The 25,313-nt window shown below is 48.3% G+C and overlaps 1 protein-coding gene across 1 annotated transcript in view; it reads right to left on the bottom strand.

The window, feature by feature from the left end:
• The window catches only part of LOC139386494 (receptor-type tyrosine-protein phosphatase S-like), a 129,014-nt gene that overhangs the window by 67,119 nt on the left and 36,582 nt on the right, over positions 1-25,313 (bottom strand). The window contains exon 5 of the mRNA XM_071132062.1: positions 24,524-24,665. Coding sequence (XP_070988163.1) covers positions 24,524-24,665 — 142 coding nt within the window. The remainder of the gene's footprint in view (positions 1-24,523; positions 24,666-25,313) is intronic.

The following is a 25,313-nucleotide window of genomic DNA, read 5'->3' as shown; positions in this document are numbered from 1 at the left end:
TGAGGTGAACCGAACACACTGATATCCTCTGTGTTCTTCCGTATTGTGTTGTCATAGTAACTATGCACAGGGTTTCTCCTCAGATACAACTGACTCAATTAGGCAGTCAGATAGCAGGGAGGGATATGGCGCAGGGCGTAGTAACGACTTGTTAGCTGGCTAATTGTTAAAGTGTACAAACAATTAGGAGGAAGGGAGTGCAACTGCGTTGGGGCTTCATGTTATGTGTGTTTATACAAGCGAATGGGGAGAAATACATCCAAAAAATGTACACAGATACCTGTACAGACACATCGCACACACACACACACACACACACACACACACACACACACACACACACACACACACACACACACACACACACACACACACACACACACACACACACACACACACACACACACACACACACACACACACACACACACACACACACACACACTTTCTCTGGTGAATTGGCTTCAGCTTCTCTCTGACTGCGGTCCAGATGGCCAGCCACATAATCATCCGTCAATCAGTCCTCCCTCCACCTTTCTCTCCCCCACACGCGCTCACACACCCGCGCATACAATTACACGAACGCACACACACGCAACCTGGGTACTGTACCATTTTCCGTTCCCTCCTGGGATAGAACATTTGTCACCATGACTAATTGAGTGTCAATTAGATCAAAACCTACTGAACTGGACTCAGTTCTATCATATACACAACAGAGTTCCTAACTAATGTTTCTAACAAATGTAACTATGGGCAAAATAAGAAGGCCCAAAAAAATGAAAACTCTTCCTGTGTGGTTGTTATTTCTCACCGCCATGATTCACCCTGCCACCCAGTCAGTAGTGTGACTGGCTGTAACATCTGTCTTCAGTTTCAGTACAGAGAGAGGAGAGGAGAGGAGAGGAGAGGAGAGGAGAGGAGAGGAGAGGAGAGGAGAGGAGAGGACTGACTCCTCAGAGAGCCTGTCAGATAAGACCAACTCAGGAGGAAAGAAGACGAGGAGGCAACAATAGTAAGATGCAGAGAGGAGAAGATGGCAGGTGTGAGGTAAGAGGGGGAAGGGAGGACCAGGAGTGGGAGGAGAAGGGGGTGGAAGATGAGGGAAAGAAAGAAGACGAGACTCAAGGAAATAGAAATAGTAAAAATAATCTCCAGGTCAGAACCCCTGTCACTACCACTGACTGGGTTTTGATCACATCCTGGCCAGCTGTCCAGAGGACACCCATCAGTGTGCGTTACGGGGGAATCCAAAATTAGCCCCAACACCCAAGGCCCTATCTGATCAATGTTAATGACCTGGTTGAATGGATGCCAGCGATACCTCCATCGACAGGAGGGAGAAAGAGAAAGGAGAGAGAGAGAGAGAGAAAGAGAGAGAAAGGAGAGAGAGAGAGAGAGAGAGAGAGAGAGAGAGAGAGAGAGAGAGAGAAAGAGAGAGAGAGAGAGAGAGAAAGAGAGAGAAAGGAGAGAGAGAGAGAGAGAAAGAGAGAGAGAGAGAGAGGCTCACAGAGGTCGAGGGAAAGGGAGAGAAAGAGACAGAGAGAGAGATGAGATAGAGAAAGATAAATAATTGTAAGTGGTGTAGGGGGTAAAACACATGACATAATTAAATCAATACTGGCAATACGTGCAGCTTCAAAATTGGCAAGAAAATAACAATTATTTAACCAGGGACGGGGCCTTTGCCAGTGTTGCAATCTGAGCCGACGCTCTTCAATATTTACATCAACGTGTTGGCCACTATTCTAGAAAAATCCTCAGCACCTGGTGTTAGTCTCCACAATTCAGAGGTTAAATGCCTGCTGTTCGCAGATGACCTGTGCCTGCGGTCACACACAGCACATGGCCTACAGCAGAGCCTGGGCCTGCTAGAGCAGTATTTCCAGACCTAATTCAGGGAATTAGACCAAAGTTCTCAATTGGTACAAAATACTAAATATATAGTAATGCACACACTATAATTACTTAGATTTAGAGATAAACTCAACTGGACACCTAAATGAGGCTGAGAGAACTGAGAAAGCACGCAGGGCATTCTACACCATTAAAAAACTCATTCAAATTGAAATACCTATTAAAATGCGGCTAAAGCTAATTGAATGTCTCATTGAACCAATTGCACTTTATGGCATTGAGGTATGGGGTCCACTTGCAAAACATGATTTCACCCAATGGGACAAACACACCTTTGAAATCCTGTAAGGGTCTCCTACATGTCCAGAGGAAAATTTCAAACAATGCAGGGCAGAATTAGGAAATATCTGCTAATAATAAAAACTCAAAGTGCAATTAAGTTATGGAAACATTTAAAATACAGTGACCACTTCCATATCATTACCAAGCCCTGCAATGCCAAGAGCTGAGCAAAGAAAAGAGTCCCCTCATCCAGCTGGTCCTGGGGCTGAGTTCACAAACCTGTTCTACTAACACACTGAAGTCTCAGGACCAGAACATCCAATCAAACAGAATAAACCAAATTACAACACAGTCAAAGCTACATGAACTACATTACCCACTGGGAAGCACAAGCACAAAGCAAAATGCAGTGCTATCTGACCTAACTCAACAGTACACCATAGCAAACTATTTGACCATGGTTTCTGATCAAAACCTTTGAAAAATCTTGACAAAGTACAGCCTTGCCATTGAGAAGGGTAGACACAGGAAAACCTGGCTCCCTGTAGAGGAAAGGCTGTGCAACCACTGCACAACAGCAGAACCTGGCTCCCAGTAGAGGAAAGGCTGTGCAACCACTGCACCACAGCAGAACCCGAGACAGAGCTGCATTTTATGACAAAATGTAAAAAATATAAAACAATTAGGGAGTTTCAAAGACCTCTGATGAGAATAGACTACCCGTCCTGTTGGGGGAGGGATAGGCTACCCGTCCTGTTGGGGGAGGGATAGGCTACCCGTTCTGTTGGGGGAGGGATAGGCTACCCATCCTGTTGGGGGAGGGATAGGATACCCGTCCTGTTGGGGGAGGGATAGACTACCCGTCCTGTTGGGGGAGGGATAGGCTACCCGTCCTGTTGGGGGAGGGATAGGCTACCCGTCCTGTTGGGGGAGGGATAGGCTACCCGTCCTGTTGGGGGAGGGATAGGCTACCCGTCCTGTTGGGGGAGGGATAGGCTACCCGTCCTGTTGGGGGAGGGATAGGCTACCCGTCCTGTTGGGGGAGGGATAGGCTGCCCGTCCTGTTGGGGGAGGGATAGGCTACCCGTCCTGTTGGGGGAGGGATAGGCTACCCGTCCTGTTGGGGGAGGGATAGGCTACCCGTCCTGTTGGGGGAGGGATAGGCTACCCGTCCTGTTGGGGGAGGGATAGGCTACCCGTCCTGTTGGGGGAGGGATAGGCTACCCGTCCTGTTGGGGGAGGGATAGGCTACCCGTCCTGTTGGGGGAGGACGCAGAGAGCTGTGTGTTGGTAACACACTACATTGAAGACCTCTCTGATTAGAGTAGACTACCCGTCCTGTTGGGGGAGGACGCAGAGAGCTGTGGGTTGGCAGCGCACTACATTGAAGACCTCTCTGATGAGAGTAGACTACCCGTCCTGTTGGGGGAGGATGCAGAGAGCTGTGGGTTGGCAGCGCACTACATTGAAGACCTCTCTGATGAGAGTAGACTACCCGTCCTGTTGGGGGAGGACACAGAGAGCTGTGGGTTGGTAGCACACTACATTGAAGACCTCTCTGATGAGAGTAGGCTACCCGTCCTGTTGTGGAGGAGGCAGAGCTGTGGGTTGGCAGCACACTACATTGAAGACCTCTCTGATGAGAGTAGGCTACCCGTCCTGTTGGGGGAGGACGCAGAGAGCTGTGGGTTGGCAGCACACTACATTGAAGACCTCTCTGATGAGAGTAGACTACCCGTCCTGTTGGGGAAGACGCAGAGAGCTGTGGGTTGGCAGCACACTACATTGAAGACCTCTCTGATGAGAGTAGACTACCCGTCCTGTTGGGGGAGGACGCAGAGAGCTGTGGGTTGGCAGCACACTACATTGAAGACCTCTCTGATGAGGATAGGCTACCCGTCCTGTTGGGGGAGGAGGCAGAGAGCTGTGTGTTGGCAACGCACTACATTGCTGCCTGCCATAACATGAGGGACAGTGTCTGACAGACCAACCAATCTGCACACGTCCTCTATGCCATTGTTATTGTCCATTGTATGGTTATTTTTACCCTTGATTATTGCCGTTACCGATTGTCCCATTGACAATCTTGATTATTATTTTAATTACGCTAATATTGTAAACGAATCAATTAAACTAAAGTACATTGTTACGTCAAGTGAGAGGGAGAGAGGGAGAGAAAGAGAGACAGAGAGAAAAAGAGAGAGAGCGCGAAGAAAAGAGAGAGAGAGGAAAGAGAGAGAGAGGAAAGAGAGAGAGGAAAAGAGAGAGAGGAAAAGAGAGAGAGGAAAAGAGAGAGAGAGAGCGAGAGGAAGAGAGAGAGGGAGGAAAAGAGAGAGCGAGAAAGAGAGAGGAAAAGAGAGAGAGAGGAAAAGAGAGAGAGAGGAAAAGAGAGAGAGCGAGGAAAAGAGAGAGAGAGGGGAAAAGAGAGAGAGAGAGGGGAAAAGAGAGAGAGAGGAAGAGAGAGAGAGAGAAGGGAAAAGAGAGAGAGAGGAAAAGAGAGAGAGGAAAAGAGAGAGAGAGGGGAAAGAGAGAGAGAGGGGAATTAGAGAGAGGGGAAAAGAGAGAGAGGAAAAGAGATAGAGAGGAAAAGAGAGAGAGAGGAAAAGAGAGAGAGAGAGAGAGAGAAAGAGGAAAACAGAGAGAGATTGAGGAAAAGATGGAGATAGGCTCACAATGGCTTTTCGTCACTTCAGGGTCTATCCTGCTGGCTGCTGCATGGTTTAACTGGGGGTTAATGAGACCAGACCCTTGCAGTAGAACACACAGAGAGAGAGACTCACAATGGCTTTTCATCACCTCAGGGTCTATCCTGCTGGTGCTGCATGGTTTAACTGGGGGTTAATGAGACCAGACCCTTGCAGTAGAACACACAGAGAGAGAGACTCACAATGGCTTTTCATCACCTCGGGGTCTATCCTGCTGGTGCTGCATGGTTTAACTGGGGGTTAATGAGACCAGACCCTTGCAGTAGAACACACAGAGAGAGAGACTCACAATGGCTTTCATCACCTCAGGGTCTGTCCTGCTGGTGCTGCATGGTTTAACTGGGGGTTAATGAGACCAGACCCTTGCAGTAGAACACACAGAGAGAGAGAGAGTCACAATGGCTTTCATCACCTCGGGGTCTATCCTGCTGGTGCTGGGGGTTAATGAGTAGAACATTATTGCTGTTACCGATTGTCCCGTTGACAGTCTTGATTATTATTATTTGTATTATGTTAATACTGTAAATTAATCACTTAATTTCCAAAGTAAATTGTTTAGTCAAGCCAATAAAGCAAATTGAATTGAGTTTAATTGAAAGGGAAAAGGAGAGAGAGACCAAGAGAGAGAGAGAGAGGAAAAAAGAGAGAGAAAAAGAGTGAGAGGAAAAGAGAGAGAGGGAAAGAGAGAGGAAAATAGAGATAGGAAAAGAGAGCGAGAGAAAAGAGAGAGAGAGGAAAAGAGGAAGCGAGAGAGTGGAAAAGAGAGAGAGAGAGAAGAAAATAGAGATAGAGATAGGAAAAGAGAGCGAGAGAAAAGAGAGAGAGAGGAAAAGAGGAAGCGAGAGTGTGGAAAAGAGAGAGAGAGAGAAGAAAATAGAGAAAGAGGAAATGGAAGAGTCCCCTAAGCAAAATGGTCCTGGGGCTCTGTTCACAAACACAAACACACCCCACAGAGCCCCAAGACATCAACACAATTAGACCCAACCAAATCATGAGAAAACAAAAAGATAATTACTTGACACATTGGAAAGAATGAACCAAAAAACAGAGCAAAATAGAATGCTATTTGGCCCTAAACAGAGAGTACACAGTGGCAGAATACCTGACCACTGTGACTGACCCAAACTTAAGGAAAGCTTTGACTATGTACAGACTCTGTGAGCATAGCCTTGCTATTGAAAGAGGCTGCCGTAGGCAGACCTGGCTCTCTAGAGAAGACAGGCTATGTGCTCACTGCCCACAAAATGAGGTGGAAACTGAGCTGCACTTCCTAACCTCCTGCCAAATGTATGACCATATTAGAGAGACATATTTCCCTCAGATTACACAGATCCACAAAGAATTCGAAAACAAACCCGATTTTGATAAACTCCCATATCTACTGGGTGAAATACCACAGTGTGCCATCACAGCAGCAAGATTTGTGAACTGTTGCCACAAGAAAAGGTCAACCAGTGAAGAACAAAAAACATTGTAAATACAACCCATATTTATGCTTATTTATTTTCCCTTTTGTACTTTAACCATTTTTACATCATTACAACACTGTATATATACATAATGACATTTGTAATGTCTTTATTCTTTTGAAACTTCTGTGATTGTAATGTTTACTGTTCATTTTTATTGTTTCTTTCACTTTTGTATATTATCTACTTCACTTGCTTTGTCAATGTCAACATGTTTCTCCCATGACAACAAAGCCCCTTGAATTGAATTGAGAGAGAGAGGGGCTCACAATGGCTTTTCATCACCTCAGGGTCTATCCTGCTGGTGCTGCATGGTTTAACTGGGGGTTAATGAGACCAGACCCTTGCAGTAGAACACAGAGAGAGAGAGAGCTGTCATGTATTCCTATCTGCATGCTCTCATTAGAGGTTTATGAGCTCTGTCCATTATACATGTCTGAGATTAAATGTACAGTATACTGTGCGTGTTTAATGTAAAACATACAGCTCCAGTAGACATTGTGTATTCCTATCTGATGTGTTCTATCATTACTGATACAGAGCCTTCAGAAAGTATTCACACCCCTTGACTTTTTCCACATTTTGTTGTGTTAAAGCCTGAATTTAAAAGGGATTTAATTTAGATTTTTTTTGTCACTGAGCTACACAAAATACCCCATAATGTCAAAGTGGAATTATATTTTACGGAACATTTACAAATGAATTATAAAATGAAAAGCTGAAATGTCTTGAGACAATAAGTATTCAAACACTTTGTTATTTTAAGCCTAAAATAAGTTCAGGAGTAAACATTGAAAAACCTCCCTGGTCTTTGTAGTTGCATCCGTGTTTGAAACTCACTGCTTGACTGAGGGACCTTACAGAGAATTGTATGTGTGGGGTACAGAGATGGGGTGTAATTCAAAAATCACGTTAAACACTAAACACTCCATGCAACTTATGTGACTTGTTAAGCAAATGTTTACTCCTGAACTTATTTAGGCTTGCACTTTAATTCCACTTTAACATTATGAGGTATTATGTGTAGACCAGTGACTCAAAATCTCAATTAAAAACATTTTCAATTCAGGCTGTAACATAACAAAAAGTGAAAAAATGGTTTCTGAAGGCACTGCACATGTGGGGGAGTTGATGTACAGCACTAGTGGCCACAATAAATTGATTAAAAAAAACGTATTTAAAATGGAGATATCCTCAATGACAATGCTCATGCGGTCACAAACGCCATAACGCCACAGATACACACATTAATTCTCTATCTAACTATATGGATCTCTGCAGATAATGAGACAAGCTCCTAGGTGAGTCCCCTGCCTAAAACAGAGATATCCTAACCTACCTATCACCCTAACCTACCTATCACCCTAACCTACCTATCACCCTAAACTACCTATCACCCTAACCTACCTATCACCCTAAACTACCTATCACCATGCCACCGTCATGATCCGATAGCACCTTGATGGTGTTTTATATCAACTAATGCATCATTTATCAGGCACACACACACTGCTGCTAGCGCTAGTTAGCTTTCACCCAGTACCTGGTAGAATGAAAAATAATTGGACACTTTAGAACTGTTAAAATATACTTATTCATGTTACCATACCAAAAACATATTGATTACTTTACATGTATAGGGAATGTATATATTAGGGTTCAAGGAAGGGTCAAGAGGAACTAGGTGTGTGGTAAGTTACTGAGTGAGAAAAGGGGATGTGCAGAAAGCTCATATTCTGTTGAAATATGTTACTGTTGAAAATGAATGTTCCTAAAGGAGGCAAAAGGGAACAGTTTAGTTTCCGTTCTTGATAAGGACCCGTTGCTGAGGAAGCATGACCAGGAGGGATGTGGAAATCAACTAGAAATACGATCAACAGTTTCCTGCTGGCTTCATATAAGTATAGGGTAAGTCTCGGAAGGTAAGCCCAAGCAGGCTGGTCCCTGCGGAGGGTACGTCCTAGGGGATAAATCCAGAGTGGGGTTGGTTCCCTGCTAGACCTGTAAAGGGGGGGGTGAAAGCCCAGCCGCGGTGGCCGTGAGGCCGTAGAGTGTGTGTGTGTGTACGGATAAATTGTCATCCTTGTGTACTACTAGTATGGTAGGTTGTAGAGAAGTAGACCATGTAGAAGGACAAAGGAAGGAAGTGCATACTGTGGAGAATAGGAGATATCCCAGGATATCTGTGCTTAAAGATTGTCAGTGAGTAGGAATGTGGATGGTGATAGAAGGAGAGCCTCACCCATGGTTGGAAAAGCAAAAAGACATTAAAACGTTGTTTGAAAATGATGTGTGTATTAAGCAATAAGGCCACAAGTTGGTTCGTACTCTATTGGGACGGGGAACCGTGATAGATTATGTGGAAATAGGAGAACAACTGTGAGTAAGTTTGGTATTGTGTTTTGTCAACAACACTGATATTTGAAGCATGACACTGGTATAAGACATTAGGTCTCCTTTATTCTGGAGTAGTAAATTGGCAGACGCTTCAGTACTGTTAACAGTGGAGGCTCCTCAGAGGAGGAAGGGAAGGACCATCCTCCTCAGTGAACTTCATAAAAATGGTAAAACATTTAAAAAGTTATCCTTTTTAGATAAAACAATGCTAAATATATTCACGTCACCAAATAATTGATTAAAAAACACACTGTTTTGCAATGAAGGTCTACAGTAGCCTCAACAGAACAGCACTCTGTAGGACAGCACCATGGTGTAGCCGGAGGACAGCTACAACAATGTTATTGTTGAAAATGTATATTTCTAAGGAAGGATGAAAAGGGAACAGTTTAGTTTCAGTTCTTGATGAGGACCAGTTGCTGAGGAAGCAGGACCAGGAGGGATGTGGAAATCAACTAGAAATACGATCAACAGATGAAGAGAGAAGACACTGCTTTGAGGGGGGCCACAGATGCCCACCCCGAAGACCATGTGGTTAGGGTCCTCTCTCTCTCACACACACATATTTCCACACCCATGAGGGTCCTTGACTTTATTATTATTACACCTTTATTTCAACAAGGAACAACGACTGAGGCCAAGGTCTCTTTTACAGCTGGGCCCTGCGTATACATGTTTACACATACAGGTTAGGTACAATGATTAAGAAATTACACTAGACCAACAAAACGATCACAGATAACACAAGAAAATACAGCAGCAGATTGTTACATTTACACACAGGTTATTCCCCTAACAGGTTATTCCCCTAACAGGTTACTCCCCTAACAGGTTACTCCCCTAACAGGTTACTCCCCTAACAGGTTACTCCCCTAACAGGTTACTCCCCTAACAGGTTATTCCAATAAAACAGGTTATTCCCCTAACAGGTTATTCCCCTAACAGGTTATTCCCCTAACAGGTTATTCCCCTAACAGGTTATTCCCCTAACAGGTTACTCCCCTAACAGGTTACTCCCCTAACAGGTTACTCCCCTAACAGGTTACTCCCCTAACAGGTTATTCCAATAAAACAGGTTATTCCCCTAACAGGTTACTCCCCTAACAGGTTATTCCCCTAACAGGTTACTCCCCTAACAGGTTACTCCCCTAACAGGTTACTCCCCTAACAGGTTACTCCCCTAACAGGTTATTCCAATAAAACAGGTTATTCCCCTAACAGGTTACTCCCCTAACAGGTTACTCCCCTAACAGGTTACTCCCCTAACAGGTTATTCCCCTAACAGGTTATTCCAATAAAACAGGTTATTCCCCTAACAGGTTATTCCCCTAACAGCACAAGAACTTGCATTACCCAAAACAGTTACAAGCAATACAAAAATACAAATCCTCCAATAAATGTTTAAAATGGGCATGACAATACCACTTAGGCATGGCCATGACAATACCACTTAGGCATGGCCATGACAATACCACTTAGGCATGGCCATGACAATACCACTTAGGCATGGCCATGACAATACCACTTAGGCATGGCCATGACAATACCACTTAGGCATGGCCATGACAATACCACTTAGGCATGGCCATGACAATACCACTTAGGCATGGCCATGACAATACCACTTAGGCATGGCCATGACAATACCACTTAGGCATGGCCATGACAATACCACTTAGGCATGGCCATGACAATACCACTTAGGCATGGCCATGACAATACCACTTAGGCATGGCCATGACAATACCACTTAGGCATGGCCATGACAATACCACTTAGGCATGGCCATGACAATACCACTTAGGCATGGCCATGACAATACCACTTAGGCATGGCCATGACAATACCACTTAGGCATGGCCATGACAATACCACTTAGGCATGGCCATGACAATACCACTTAGGCATGGCCATGACAATACCACTTAGGCATGGCCATGACAATACCACTTAGGCATGGCCATGACAATACCACTTAGGCATGGCCATGACAATACCACTTAGGCATGGCCATGACAATACCACTTAGGCATGGCCATGACAATACCACTTAGGCATGGCCATGACAATACCACTTAGGCATGGCCATGACAATACCACTTAGGCATGGCCATGACAATACCACTTAGGCATGGCCATGACAATACCACTTAGGCATGGCCATGACAATACCACTTAGGCATGGCCATGACAATACCACTTAGGCATGGCCATGACAATACCACTTAGGCATGGCCATGACAATACCACTTAGGCATGGCCATGACAATACCACTTAGGCATGGCCATGACAATACCACTTAGGCATGGCCATGACAATACCACTTAGGCATGGCCATGACAATACCACTTAGGCATGGCCATGACAATACCACTTAGGCATGGCCATGACAATACCACTTAGGCATGGCCATGACAATACCACTTAGGCATGGCCATGACAATACCACTTAGGCATGGCCATGACAATACCACTTAGGCATGGCCATGACAATACCACTTAGGCATGGCCATGACAATACCACTTAGGCATGGCCATGACAATACCACTTAGGCATGGCCATGACAATACCACTTAGGCATGGCCATGACAATACCACTTAGGCATGGCCATGACAATACCACTTAGGCATGGCCATGACAATACCACTTAGGCATGGCCATGACAATACCACTTAGGCATGGCCATGACAATACCACTTAGGCATGGCCATGACAATACCACTTAGGCATGGCCATGACAATACCACTTAGGCATGGCCATGACAATACCACTTAGGCATGGCCATGACAATACCACTTAGGCATGGCCATGACAATACCACTTAGGCATGGCCATGACAATACCACTTAGGCATGGCCATGACAATACCACTTAGGCATGGCCATGACAATACCACTTAGGCATGGCCATGACAATACCACTTAGGCATGGCCATGACAATACCACTTAGGCATGGCCATGACAATACCACTTAGGCATGGCCATGACAATACCACTTAGGCATGGCCATGACAATACCACTTAGGCATGGCCATGACAATACCACTTAGGCATGGCCATGACAATACCACTTAGGCATGGCCATGACAATACCACTTAGGCATGGCCATGACAATACCACTTAGGCATGGCCATGACAATACCACTTAGGCATGGCCATGACAATACCACTTAGGCATGGCCATGACAATACCACTTAGGCATGGCCATGACAATACCACTTAGGCATGGCCATGACAATACCACTTAGGCATGGCCATGACAATACCACTTAGGCATGGCCATGACAATACCACTTAGGCATGGCCATGACAATACCACTTAGGCATGGCCATGACAATACCACTTAGGCATGGCCATGACAATACCACTTAGGCATGGCCATGACAATACCACTTAGGCATGGCCATGACAATACCACTTAGGCATGGCCATGACAATACCACTTAGGCATGGCCATGACAATACCACTTAGGCATGGCCATGACAATACCACTTAGGCATGGCCATGACAATACCACTTAGGCATGGCCATGACAATACCACTTAGGCATGGCCATGACAATACCACTTAGGCATGGCCATGACAATACCACTTAGGCATGGCCATGACAATACCACTTAGGCATGGCCATGACAATACCACTTAGGCATGGCCATGACAATACCACTTAGGCATGGCCATGACAATACCACTTAGGCATGGCCATGACAATACCACTTAGGCATGGCCATGACAATACCACTTAGGCATGGCCATGACAATACCACTTAGGCATGGCCATGACAATACCACTTAGGCATGGCCATGACAATACCAGTAAGCCACAAGGCCTGGGCAACTCCAGTCCTCGGCGGGTCTGATTGGTGTCACACCTTCTCCATCCCTAGCAAACAGCTGATTCAAACTAATTGGATTTTAAACTGAAGATCATGATCAGTTGGTTATTGGAGTCAGGTGTGTTAGCTGGGGCTGGGGAAAAAGTGTGACCCCAATCAGACCCCCGAGGACTGGAGTTGCCCAGGCCTAAGTAAGAGGAACCTACTGTGTCTGCCTAACAACAGAGAAAGAGAGTCTATGCTATGCATCAAGGGGATGACTCGGCCTAGCTGGGAGGTGTAAAGATGTGTTTGTGTGACTCTATGTTGTCTTTGCAGCTGTATGACCCAGTGGTTGAATAAACTTGGTTTGAGCTTTTTCTAGTTGTCTGTGAGTTTTTACTCTGTTTATTCAGAACCTAACAGAACGCTTTGCAAAGACTTGAAAGAGTGTGTTTGTGCGCGTGTGTGTGTGCCCGCCTGTGTGACAGCAGTTTTTCATACTAGGGACTTGGCGGGAAGCGGCCAATGTTTTCCTCTAGGGTTCTGACTGGAGGCTAGCAGCCTTAATCCTGGCCTGATTGTGTTTGCACAGGGAAGCATGCCTGCTTATAGCAGAACCAACCACAAAAAAGGCAAGCAAACATTAAATCATGGCGCAAACACACACTTGGACAAACAAATGCACAACACAAACACACAGACAAAAATTCACATTAGCACACGCACACAAAAAATGGTTAGTTCAATAGAAAATGTGCCTGAAAACAAACCTAGGGGAAACCCTGATTGAGTATGATCCTTCTCCACTTCGGTGTCATCTGGGGCAGTAATTCTCTACCTCATAGTGTCAACTTAAAAGAGACTAAAGAGCTTTGGGGAAACACTTTAAATGATAATGTTCTCTTTATGGAAATTATGCTCTCAGTCTTTAATCTCATACATCTATCTGTCTACAAACCCACAGTGTGGTGTGTCTCTTTCTCTGGCCAATGTAACCCATACCCCACCCACCGTCTATGGGGAGAGAGAGTCAGGACTGGCCAATGTAACCCATACCCCACCCACCGTCTATGGGGAGAGAGAGTCAGGACTGGCCAATGTAACCCATACCCCACCCACCGTCTATGGGGAGAGAGAGTCAGGACTGGCCAATGTAACCCATACCCCACCCACTGTCTATGGGGAGAGAGAGTCAGGACTGGCCAATGTAACCCATACCCCACCCACTGTCTATGGGGAGAGAGAGTCAGGACTGGCCAATGTAACCCATACCCCACCCACTGTCTATGGGGAGAGAGAGTCAGGACTGGCCAATGTAACCCATACCCCACCCACTGTCTATGGGGAGAGAGAGTCAGGACTGGCCAATGAAACCCATACCCCACCCACTGTCTAGGGGGAGAGAGAGTCAGGACTGGCCAATGTAACCCATACCCCACCCACTGTCTATGGGGAGAGAGAGGCAGGACTGGCCAATGTAACCCATACCCCACCCACTGTCTATGGGGAGAGAGAGTCAGGACTGGCCAATGTAACCCATACCCCACCCACTGTCCATGGGGAGAGAGAGTCAGGACTGGCCAATGAAACCCATACCCCACCCACTGTCTATGGGGAGAGAGAGTCAGGACTGGCCAATGTAACCCATACCCCACCCACCGTCTATGGGGAGAGAGAGTCAGGACTGGCCAATGTAACCCATACCCCACCCACTGTCTATGGGGAGAGAGAGTCAGGACTGGCCAATGTAACCCATACCCCACCCACTGTCTATGGGGAGAGAGAGTCAGGACTGGCCAATGTAACCCATACCCCACCCACTGTCTAGGGGGAGAGAGAGTCAGGACTGGCCAATGAAACCCATACCCCACCCACTGTCTAGGGGGAGAGAGAGTCAGGACTGGCCAATGTAACCCATACCCCACCCACCGTCTATGGGGAGAGAGAGTCAGGACTGGCCAATGTAACCCATACCCCACCCACCGTCTATGGGGAGAGAGAGTCAGGACTGGCCAATGTAACCCATACCCCACCCACCGTCTATGGGGAGAGAGAGTCAGGACTGGCCAATGTAACCCATACCCCACCCACTGTCTATGGGGAGAGAGAGTCAGGACTGGCCAATGTAACCCATACCCCACCCACTGTCTATGGGGAGAGAGAGTCAGGACTGGCCAATGTAACCCATACCCCACCCACTGTCTATGGGGAGAGAGAGTCAGGACTGGCCAATGTAACCCATACCCCACCCACTGTCTATGGGGAGAGAGAGTCAGGACTGGCCAATGAAACCCATACCCCACCCACTGTCTAGGGGGAGAGAGAGTCAGGACTGGCCAATGTAACCCATACCCCACCCACTGTCTATGGGGAGAGAGAGGCAGGACTGGCCAATGTAACCCATACCCCACCCACTGTCTATGGGGAGAGAGAGTCAGGACTGGCCAATGTAACCCATACCCCACCCACTGTCCATGGGGAGAGAGAGTCAGGACTGGCCAATGAAACCCATACCCCACCCACTGTCTATGGGGAGAGAGAGTCAGGACTGGCCAATGTAACCCATACCCCACCCACCGTCTATGGGGAGAGAGAGTCAGGACTGGCCAATGTAACCCATACCCCACCCACTGTCTATGGGGAGAGAGAGTCAGGACTGGCCAATGTAACCCATACCCCACCCACTGTCTATGGGGAGAGAGAGTCAGGACTGGCCAATGTAACCCATACCCCACCCACTGTCTAGGGGGAGAGAGAGTCAGGACTGGCCAATGAAACCCATACCCCACCCACTGTCTAGGGGGAGAGAGAGTCAGGACTGGCCAATGTAACCCATACCCCACCCACCGTCTATGGGGAGAGAGAGTCAGGACTGGCCAATGTAACCCATACCCCACCCACCGTCTATGGGGAGAGAGAGTCAGGACTGGCCAATGTAACCCATACCCCACCCACTGTCTAGGGGGAGAGAGAGTCAGGACTGGCCAATGTAACCCATACCCCACCCACTGTCTATGGGGAGAGAGAGTCAGGACTGGCCAATGTAACCCATACCCCACCCACCGTCTATGGGGAGAGAGAGTCAGGACTGGCCAATGTAACCCATACCCCACCCACTGTCTAGGGGGAGAGAGAGTCAGGACTGGCCAATGTAACCCATACCCCACCCACTGTCTATGGGGAGAGAGAGTCAGGACTGGCCAATGTAACCCATACCCCACCCACTGTCTAGGGGGAGAGAGAGTCAGGACTGGCCAATGTAACCCATACCCCACCCACTGTCTATGGGGAGAGAGAGTCAGGACTGGCCAATGTAACCCATACCCCACCCACCGTCTATGGGGAGAGAGAGTCAGGACTGGCCAATGTAACCCATACCCCACCCACTGTCTAGGGGGAGAGAGAGTCAGGACTGGCCAATGTAACCCATACCCCACCCACTGTCTATGGGGAGAGAGAGTCAGGACTGGCCAATGTAACCCATACCCCACCCACTGTCTAGGGGGAGAGAGAGTCAGGACTGGCCAATGTAACCCATACCCCACCCACTGTCTATGGGGAGAGAGAGTCAGGACTGGCCAATGTAACCCATACCCCACCCACCGTCTATGGGGAGAGAGAGTCAGGACTGGCCAATGAAACCCATACCCCACCCACTGTCTAGGGGGAGAGAGAGTCAGGACTGGCCAATGTAACCCATACCCCACCCACTGTCTATGGGGAGAGAGAGTCAGGACTGGCCAATGAAACCCATACCCCACCCACTGTCTATGGGGAGAGAGAGTCAGGACTGGCCAATGTAACCCATACCCCACCCACTGTCTATGGGGAGAGAGAGTCAGGACTGGCCAATGTAACCCATACCCCACCCACCGTCTATGGGGAGAGAGAGTCAGGACTGGCCAATGTAACCCATACCCCACCCACCGTCTATGGGGAGAGAGAGTCAGGACTGGCCAATGTAACCCATACCCCACCCACTGTCTATGGGGAGAGAGAGTCAGGACTGGCCAATGTAACCCATACCCCACCCACCGTCTATGGGGAGAGAGAGTCAGGACTGGCCAATGTAACCCATACCCCACCCACTGTCTAGGGGGAGAGAGAGTCAGGACTGGCCAATGTAACCCATACCCCACCCACTGTCTATGGGGAGAGAGAGTCAGGACTGGCCAATGTAACCCATACCCCACCCACTGTCTATGGGGAGAGAGAGTCAGGACTGGCCAATGTAACCCATACCCCACCCACCGTCTATGGGGAGAGAGAGTCAGAACTGGCCAATGAAACCCATACCCCACCCACTGTCTAGGGGGAGAGAGAGTCAGGACTGGCCAATGTAACCCATACCCCACCCACTGTCTATGGGGAGAGAGAGTCAGGACTGGCCAATGAAACCCATACCCCACCCACTGTCTATGGGGAGAGAGAGTCAGGACTGGCCAATGTAACCCATACCCCACCCACTGTCTATGGGGAGAGAGAGTCAGGACTGGCCAATGTAACCCATACCCCACCCACCGTCTATGGGGAGAGAGAGTCAGGACTGGCCAATGTAACCCATACCCCACCCACTGTCTATGGGGAGAGAGAGTCAGGACTGGCCAATGTAACCCATACCCCACCCACTGTCTATGGGGAGAGAGAGTCAGGACTGGCCAATGTAACCCATACCCCACCCACCGTCTATGGGGAGAGAGAGTCAGGACTGGCCAATGTAACCCATACCCCACCCACTGTCTATGGGGAGAGAGAGTCAGGACTGGCCAATGTAACCCATACCCCACCCACTGTCTATGGGGAGAGAGAGTCAGGACTGGCCAATGTAACCCATACCCCACCCACCGTCTATGGGGAGAGAGAGTCAGGACTGGCCAATGTAACCCATACCCCACCCACTGTCTATGGGGAGAGAGAGTCAGGACTGGCCAATGTAACCCATACCCCACCCACTGTCTATGGGGAGAGAGAGTCAGGACTGGCCAATGTAACCCATACCCCACCCACTGTCTAGGGGGAGAGAGAGTCAGGACTGGCCAATGTAACCCATACCCCACCCACTGTCTATGGGGAGAGAGAGTCAGGACTGGCCAATGTAACCCATACCCCACCCACTGTCTATGGGGAGAGAGAGTCAGGACTGGCCAATGTAACCCATACCCCACCTACCGTCTATGGGGAGAGAGAGTCAGGACTGGCCAATGAAACCCATACCCCACCCACTGTCTATGGGGAGAGAGAGTCAGGACTGGCCAATGTAACACATACCCCACCCACTGTCTAGGGGGAGAGAGAGTCAGGACTGGCCAATGTAACCCATACCCCACCCACTGTCTATGGGGAGAGAGAGTCAGGACTGGCCAATGTAACCCATAACCCACCCACCGTCTATGGGGAGAGAGAGTCAGGACTGGCCAATGTAACCCATACCCCACCCACTGTCTATGGGGAGAGAGAGTCAGGACTGGCCAATGAAACCCATACCCCACCCACTGTCTATGGGGAGAGAGAGTCAGGACTGGCCAATGTAACCCATACCCCACCCACTGTCTATGGGGAGAGAGAGTCAGGACTGGCCAATGTAACCCATACCCCACCCACTGTCTATGGGGAGAGAGAGTCAGGACTGGCCAATGTAACCCATACCCCACCCACTGTCTATGGGGAGAGAGAGTCAGGACTGGCCAATGTAACCCATACCCCACCCACTGTCTATGGGGAGAGAGAGTCAGGACTGGCCAATGTAACCCATACCCCACCCACTGTCTATGGGGAGAGAGAGTCAGGACTGGCCAATGTAACCCATACCCCACCCACTGTCTATGGGGAGAGAGAGTCAGGACTGGCCAATGTAACCCATACCCCACCCACTGTCTATGGGGAGAGAGAGTCAGGACTGGCCAATGTAACCCATACCCCACCCACCGTCTATGGGGAGAGAGAGTCAGGACTGGCCAATGTAACCCATACCCCACCCACTGTCTATGGGGAGAGAGAGTCAGGACTGGCCAATGTAACCCATACCCCACCCACTGTCTAGGGGGAGAGAGAGTCAAGACTGGCCAATGTAACCCATACCCCACCCACCGTCTATGGGGAGAGAGAGTCAGGACTGGCCAATGTAACCCATACCCCACCCACTGTCTATGGGGAGAGAGAGTCAGGACTGGCCAATGTAACCCATACCCCACCCACCGTCTATGGGGAGAGAGAGTCAGGACTGGCCAATGTAACCCATACCCCACCCACCATCTATGGGGAGAGAGAGTCAGGACTGGCCAATGTAACCCATACCCCACCCACCGTCTATGGGGAGAGAGAGTCAGGACTGGCCAATGTAACCCATACCCCACCCACTGTCTATGGGGAGAGAGAGTCAGGACTGGCCAATGTAACCCATACCCCATCCACTGTCTATGGGGAGAGAGAGTCAGGACTGGCCAATGTAACCCATACCCCACCCACTGTCTATGGGGAGAGAGAGTCAGGACTGGCCAATGAAACCCATACCCCACCCACTGTCTATGGGGAGAGAGAGTCAGGACTGGCCAATGTAACCCATACCCCACCCACTGTCTATGGGGAGAGAGAGTCAGGACTGGCCAATGTAACCCATACCCCACCCACTGTCTATGGGGAGAGAGAGTCAGGACTGGCCAATGTAACCCATACCCCACCCACTGTCTATGGGGAGAGAGAGTCAGGACTGGCCAATGTAACCCATACCCCACCCACTGTCTATGGGGAGAGAGAGTCAGGACTGGCCAATGTAACCCATACCCCACCCACCGTCTATGGGGAGAGAGAGTCAGGACTGGCCAATGTAACCCATACCCCACCCACTGTCTATGGGGAGAGAGAGTCAGGACTGGCCAATGTAACCCATACCCCACCCACCGTCTATGGGGTGAGAGAGTCAGGACTGGCCAATGTAACCCATACCCCACCCACTGTCTATGGGGAGAGAGAGTCAGGACTGGCCAATGTAACCCATACCCCACCCACTGTCTATGGGGAGAGAGAGTCAGGACTGGCCAATGTAACCCATACCCCACCCACTGTCTATGGGGAGAGAGAGTCAGGACTGGCCAATGTAACCCATACCCCACCCACTGTCTATTGGGAGAGAGAGTCAGGACTGGCCAATGTAACCCATACCCCACCCACTGTCTATGGGGAGAGAGAGTCAGGACTGGCCAATGTAACCCATACCCCACCCACTGTCTATGGGGAGAGAGAGTCAGGACTGGCCAATGTAACCCATACCCCACCCACTGTCTAGGGGGAGAGAGAGTCAGGACTGGCCAATGTAACCCATACCCCACCCACCGTCTATGGGGAGAGAGAGTCAGGACTGGCCAATGTAACCCATACCCCACCCACTGTCTATGGGGAGAGAGAGTCAGGACTGGCCAATGTAACCCATACCCCACCCACCGTCTATGGGGAGAGAGAGTCAGGACTGGCCAATGTAACCCATACCCCACCCACCGTCTATGGGGAGAGAGAGTCAGGACTGGCCAATGTAACCCATACCCCACCCACTGTCTATGGGGAGAGAGAGTCAGGACTGGCCAATGTAACCCATACCCCATCCACTGTCTATGGGGAGAGAGAGTCAGGACTGGCCAATGTAACCCATACCCCACCCACTGTCTATGGGGAGAGAGAGTCAGGACTGGCCAATGTAACCCATACCCCACCCACCGTCTATGGGGAGAGAGAGTCAGGACTGGCCAATGTAACCCATACCCCACCCACCGTCTATGGGGAGAGAGAGTCAAGACTGGCCAATGTAACCCATACCCCACCCACTGTCTATGGGGAGAGAGAGTCAGGACTGGCCAATGTAACCCATACCCCACCCACTGTCTATGGGGAGAGAGAGTCAGGACTGGCCAATGAAACCCATACCCCACCCACTGTCTATGGGGAGAGAGAGTCAGGACTGGCCAATGTAACCCATACCCCACCCACTGTCTATGGGGAGAGAGAGTCAGGACTGGCCAATGAAACCCATACCCCACCCACTGTCTATGGGGAGAGAGAGTCAGGACTGGCCAATGTAAACCATACCCCACCCACTGTCTATGGGGAGAGAGAGTCAGGACTGGCCAATGTAACCCATACCCCACCCACTGTCTATGGGGAGAGAGAGTCAGGACTGGCCAATGTAACCCATACCCCACCCACTGTCTATGGGGAGAGAGAGTCAGGACTGGCCAATGTAACCCATACCCCACCCACCGTCTATGGGGAGAGAGAGTCAGGACTGGCCAATGTAACCCATACCCCACCCACTGTCTATGGGGAGAGAGAGTCAGGACTGGCCAATGTAACCCATACCCCACCCACCGTCTATGGGGAGAGAGAGTCAGGACTGGCCAATGTAACCCATACCCCACCCACTGTCTATGGGGAGAGAGTCAGGACTGGCCAATGTAACCCATACCCCACCCACTGTCTACGGGGAGAGAGAGCCAGGACTGGCCAAGCAATACAAGGTGTTATATGATCTTATAAACCTTTAGAGAAAGAATAGGAGTTATGCTATGGATGTGATTTTTACAGGTTATTAAAACATTTAATTAAATTGTCTGCATTGTTGGAAAATTATCCATAAATTAGCATTTCACTGTTATATAAAATTGTATTTGATTTGAAGTGAATTTGATTTGTGTATGGGCTTAATGTGCATTCACAAAGTATTCAGACCCCTTCCCTTTCTCCACATTTTGTTACGTTACAGCCTTATTCTATTATTTTCCCCTCATTAGTCTTCACACAATACACCATACGAACACAGGTTGAGAATTTTTTACAAATAAAAAACTGAAATATCTTATTTAAGTTTTCAGACCCTTTGCTACGAGACTCGAAATTGAGCACAGGTGCTTCCTGTTTCCATTGTCCATCCTTGAGATGTTCCTGCAACTTGATTGGAGTCCACCTGAGGTAAATTCCATTGAATGGACATGATTTAGAAAGGCACACAGTTGACTGTGCATGTCAGAGCAAAAACCAAGCCATGAGGTCAAAGGAATTGCCCGCAGAGCTCCGATTGTGTCGAGGCACAGATCTGGGGAAGGGTACCAAAAATGTTCTGCAGCATTGAAGGGCCCCAAGAACACAGTGGCCTTCATCATTCTTAAATGGGAGAAGTTTAGAACCACCAAGACTCTTCCTAGAACTGGCCCCCCGGCCAAACTGGGCAATCGGGGGAGAAGAACACAATGGTCACTCTGACAGAGCTCTAGAGTTCCTCTGTGGAGATGGGAGAACCTTCCAGAAGGACAAGCATCTCTGCATCACTCCACCAACCAGGTCTTTATGGTAGAGGGTCTAGACACTTGGAGTTTGCCAAAAGGCACCTAAAGGACTCTCAGACCATGAGAAAGAGGATTCTCTAGTCTGATGAAACCAAGATTTAACTCTTTGGACTGAAAGCCAAGTGTCACGTCTGGAAGAAACCTGGCACCATCCCTACGGTGAAGCATGGTGGTGGCAGCATCCTGCTGTGGAGATGTTTTTCAGCGACAGGGACTGGGAGACTAGTCAGGATCGAGGTAAAGATTAACGGAGAAAAGTACAGAGAGATCCTTGATGAAAACCTGCTCCAGAGCACTCACGACCTCAGAGTGGGGCGAAGGTTCACCTTCCAACAGGACAAAAACCCTAAGCACACAGCCAAGACAACACAGGAGTGGCTTCAGAACAAGTCTCTGAATGTAATTGAGTGGCCCAGCCAGAACCCAGACTTTAACCCGATTGAACCTCTCTGGAGAGACCTGAAAATAACTGTGCAGCGATGCTCCCCATCCAACCTGACAGAGCTTGAGAGGATCTGCAGAGAAGAATAGGAGAAACTTCCCAAATACAGGTGTGCCAAGCTTGTACCCAAGAAGACTCAAGGCTGTAATCGCTGCCAGAGGTGCTTCAACACAGTACTGAGTAAAGGGTCTGTATACTTCTGTAAACATGATATTTCAGTTTTTATTTTTAATACATTTGCAAACATTTCTAAAAAACAGTTTTTACTTTGTCATTATGGGGGATTGTGTGTAGATTGATGAGGGATATTTTTTTTAAATTAATTTTAGAATAAGGCTGTAATGTAACAAAATGTGGAAGAAGTAAAGGGGTCTGAATACTTTACGAATGCTCTCTATCTTGGTGGAGGGCAGAGTGAAACCCTTTCTGTAACCTCAGTCTCTCCTCTGACATTTATACCTACTAGTCTATGGTGCAGTCAAGGTCTAGGAGACAGATTGTAAGGTATAGAAATGTCTGTCTACACCTCTGGGAAAGGGTTAGAGTTAGCAGTTACCTGTCTGTCTACACCTCTGGGAAAGGGTTAGAGTTAGCAGTTACCTGTCTGTCTACACCTCTGGGAAAGGGTTAGAGTTAGCAGTTACCTGTCTGTCTACACCTCTGGGAAAGGGTTAGAGTTAGCAGTTACCTGTCTGTCTACACCTCTGGGAAAGGGTTAGAGTTAGCAGTTACCTGTCTGTCTACACCTCTGGGAAAGGGTTAGAGTTAGCAGTTACCTGTCTGTCTACACCTCTGGGAAAGTTTTAGAGTTAGCAGTTGCCTGTCTGTCTACACCTCTGGGAAAGGGTTAGAGTTAGCAGTTACCTGTCTGTCTACACCTCTGGGAAAGGGTTAGAGTTAACAGTTACCTGTCTGTCTACACCTCTGGGAAAGGGTTAGAGTTAGCAGTTACCTGTCTGTCTACACCTCTGGGAAAGGGTTAGAGTTAACAGTTACCTGTCTGTCTACACCTCTGGGAAAGGGTTAGAGTTAGCAGTTACCTGTCTGTCTACACCTCTGGGAAAGGGTTAGAGTTAGCAGTTACCTGTCTGTCGACACCTCTGGGAAACACTTAAGGCCATGGCAAAAGAAGGGGCTTAATTAAGAGGCCAAAATTCAAATTCAGAATGTATACGCACACACACACACACACACACACACACACACACACACACACACACACACACACACACACACACACACACACACACACACACACACACACACACACACACACACACACACACACACACACACACACACACACACACACACACACACACACACACACACACACACAGTGAAGGGCTATACAGTTTTTGTAGTAATGTCCCACAGACACAGAGTGGGGATTGAGTGTGTTTGTGTGATGACAGGCCTAACAGATGGACAAGATAATATTTCCCAGGCTACCAGCCTTCTGCTGAAACACCAAGGCTGACAAATCAACCCCTCTCTCCCTCCCTTATCCCCCACTCCACCCCCTATCCCCCACTCCACCCCACATCTCTCTCCTCCCCTCATCCTGCTGTGTATCCCTCTCTCAATCCCTCAATCCCTCCATACCTCTTCCTCCCTCCTTAAGAAATGGGTTCCAATCCTAGCGCGGTCCTAATCCTCTGCTTTCCTATGTAAAAATGAGTCGATATAACATCCCTCCATCTCTCCCTCTCCCTCTCTCTGTCCCTCTCCCCTGTGTTGGGCAGAGGCCCGGTCCACAGCTCCTGGGCGTACAGCCAATTCCAGCCAACAGCTAGCCTAGCGCTTAGCACTATAGAGAGTACATTAGATTAGCTTAGCACTGAGGGGACAGGCTGCATTAGACTCATACCATCTTGGTCTAGGAAGAGAACGAATTAAGTGATTATGAGAGAGAAGCCGTAGTCTAAATCACACGCACACCAGTTAACTGGCCCTCAACACAGCCAAACAACACTAACTCACGCCAACTCCCAGACTTAAAAGAACAGCTGCTTCTTTCCTGTTATAGAAGGGTGTGTAAGCATGGTGTTTGTTACGTCTTGTGTTGGCAGTGAAGGGAACGAAGGGAGAGACAATGGGCAGCTGTGTGTGTGTGTGTGTGTGTGTGCAAGATGTGTGTGCTTAAAATGGACAGTATTAATGAAGATGATGATGAAGAAGAAGAGGATCTCAGTCACACACACACACACACTCACCTCGTATGATGGCGAGCTTGGCAGTGGTGGCCACATCTCCCTCACTGTTGCGGGCCACACACTCATAGACATTCTCATCTCGGGGGGCCCTGAGAGGCTGGATCCTCAGTACGGCCCCCGCTCCATCATCAAACTCTATTGTCTAGGAGAGAGGAAGAGATAGGAAGCAGTCAGGCAGGATACAGCCAGTAGAGAACCAGTCAGGAAACAGTCAGTAGAGAACCAGTCAGGAAACCATTTGGAATGAGGAGGAAAACAAGAGGAAAGAGAAACTAGTAGATAGAACCAGGAAGAGACAGAAACCAGGTGATTAACCAGGCACGACCACGAAGGACCAAGAAGGAGAATTGGGAACCCCCCCCCCAACAAAAAGAAGAAACTAATATGAGTGGTGGAAAAAGTACCCAATTGTCATACTTGAGTAAAAATAAAGATACCTTAAAAGAAAATGACTCAAGTAAAAGTGAGTCACCCAGTAAAATACTACTTGAGTAAAAGTCTAAAACTATTTGGTAAAAAATATATGTAAGTATCAAAAGAAAAAGTATAATTCATTTCAAATTCCTTATATTAAGCAACCCAGAAGGCACGGTTTTCTTGTTTTTAAATATACGGATAGCCAGGGGCACACTCCAACACTCAGACATAATTTACAAATGAAGAATTTGTGTTTAATGATTCTGCCAGATGAGAGGCAGTAGGGATGAGCAGGGTTGTTCTCTTGATAAGTGCTTGAATTGGACAATTTTCGTATCCTGCTAAGCATTCAAAATGTAACGAGTACTTTTGG

This window comes from Oncorhynchus clarkii, chromosome 28 (assembly GCF_045791955.1).
Source record: "Oncorhynchus clarkii lewisi isolate Uvic-CL-2024 chromosome 28, UVic_Ocla_1.0, whole genome shotgun sequence".
Classification (NCBI taxonomy): domain Eukaryota; kingdom Metazoa; phylum Chordata; class Actinopteri; order Salmoniformes; family Salmonidae; genus Oncorhynchus; species Oncorhynchus clarkii.
This window is presented reverse-complemented; position numbering and strand designations above follow the sequence as displayed.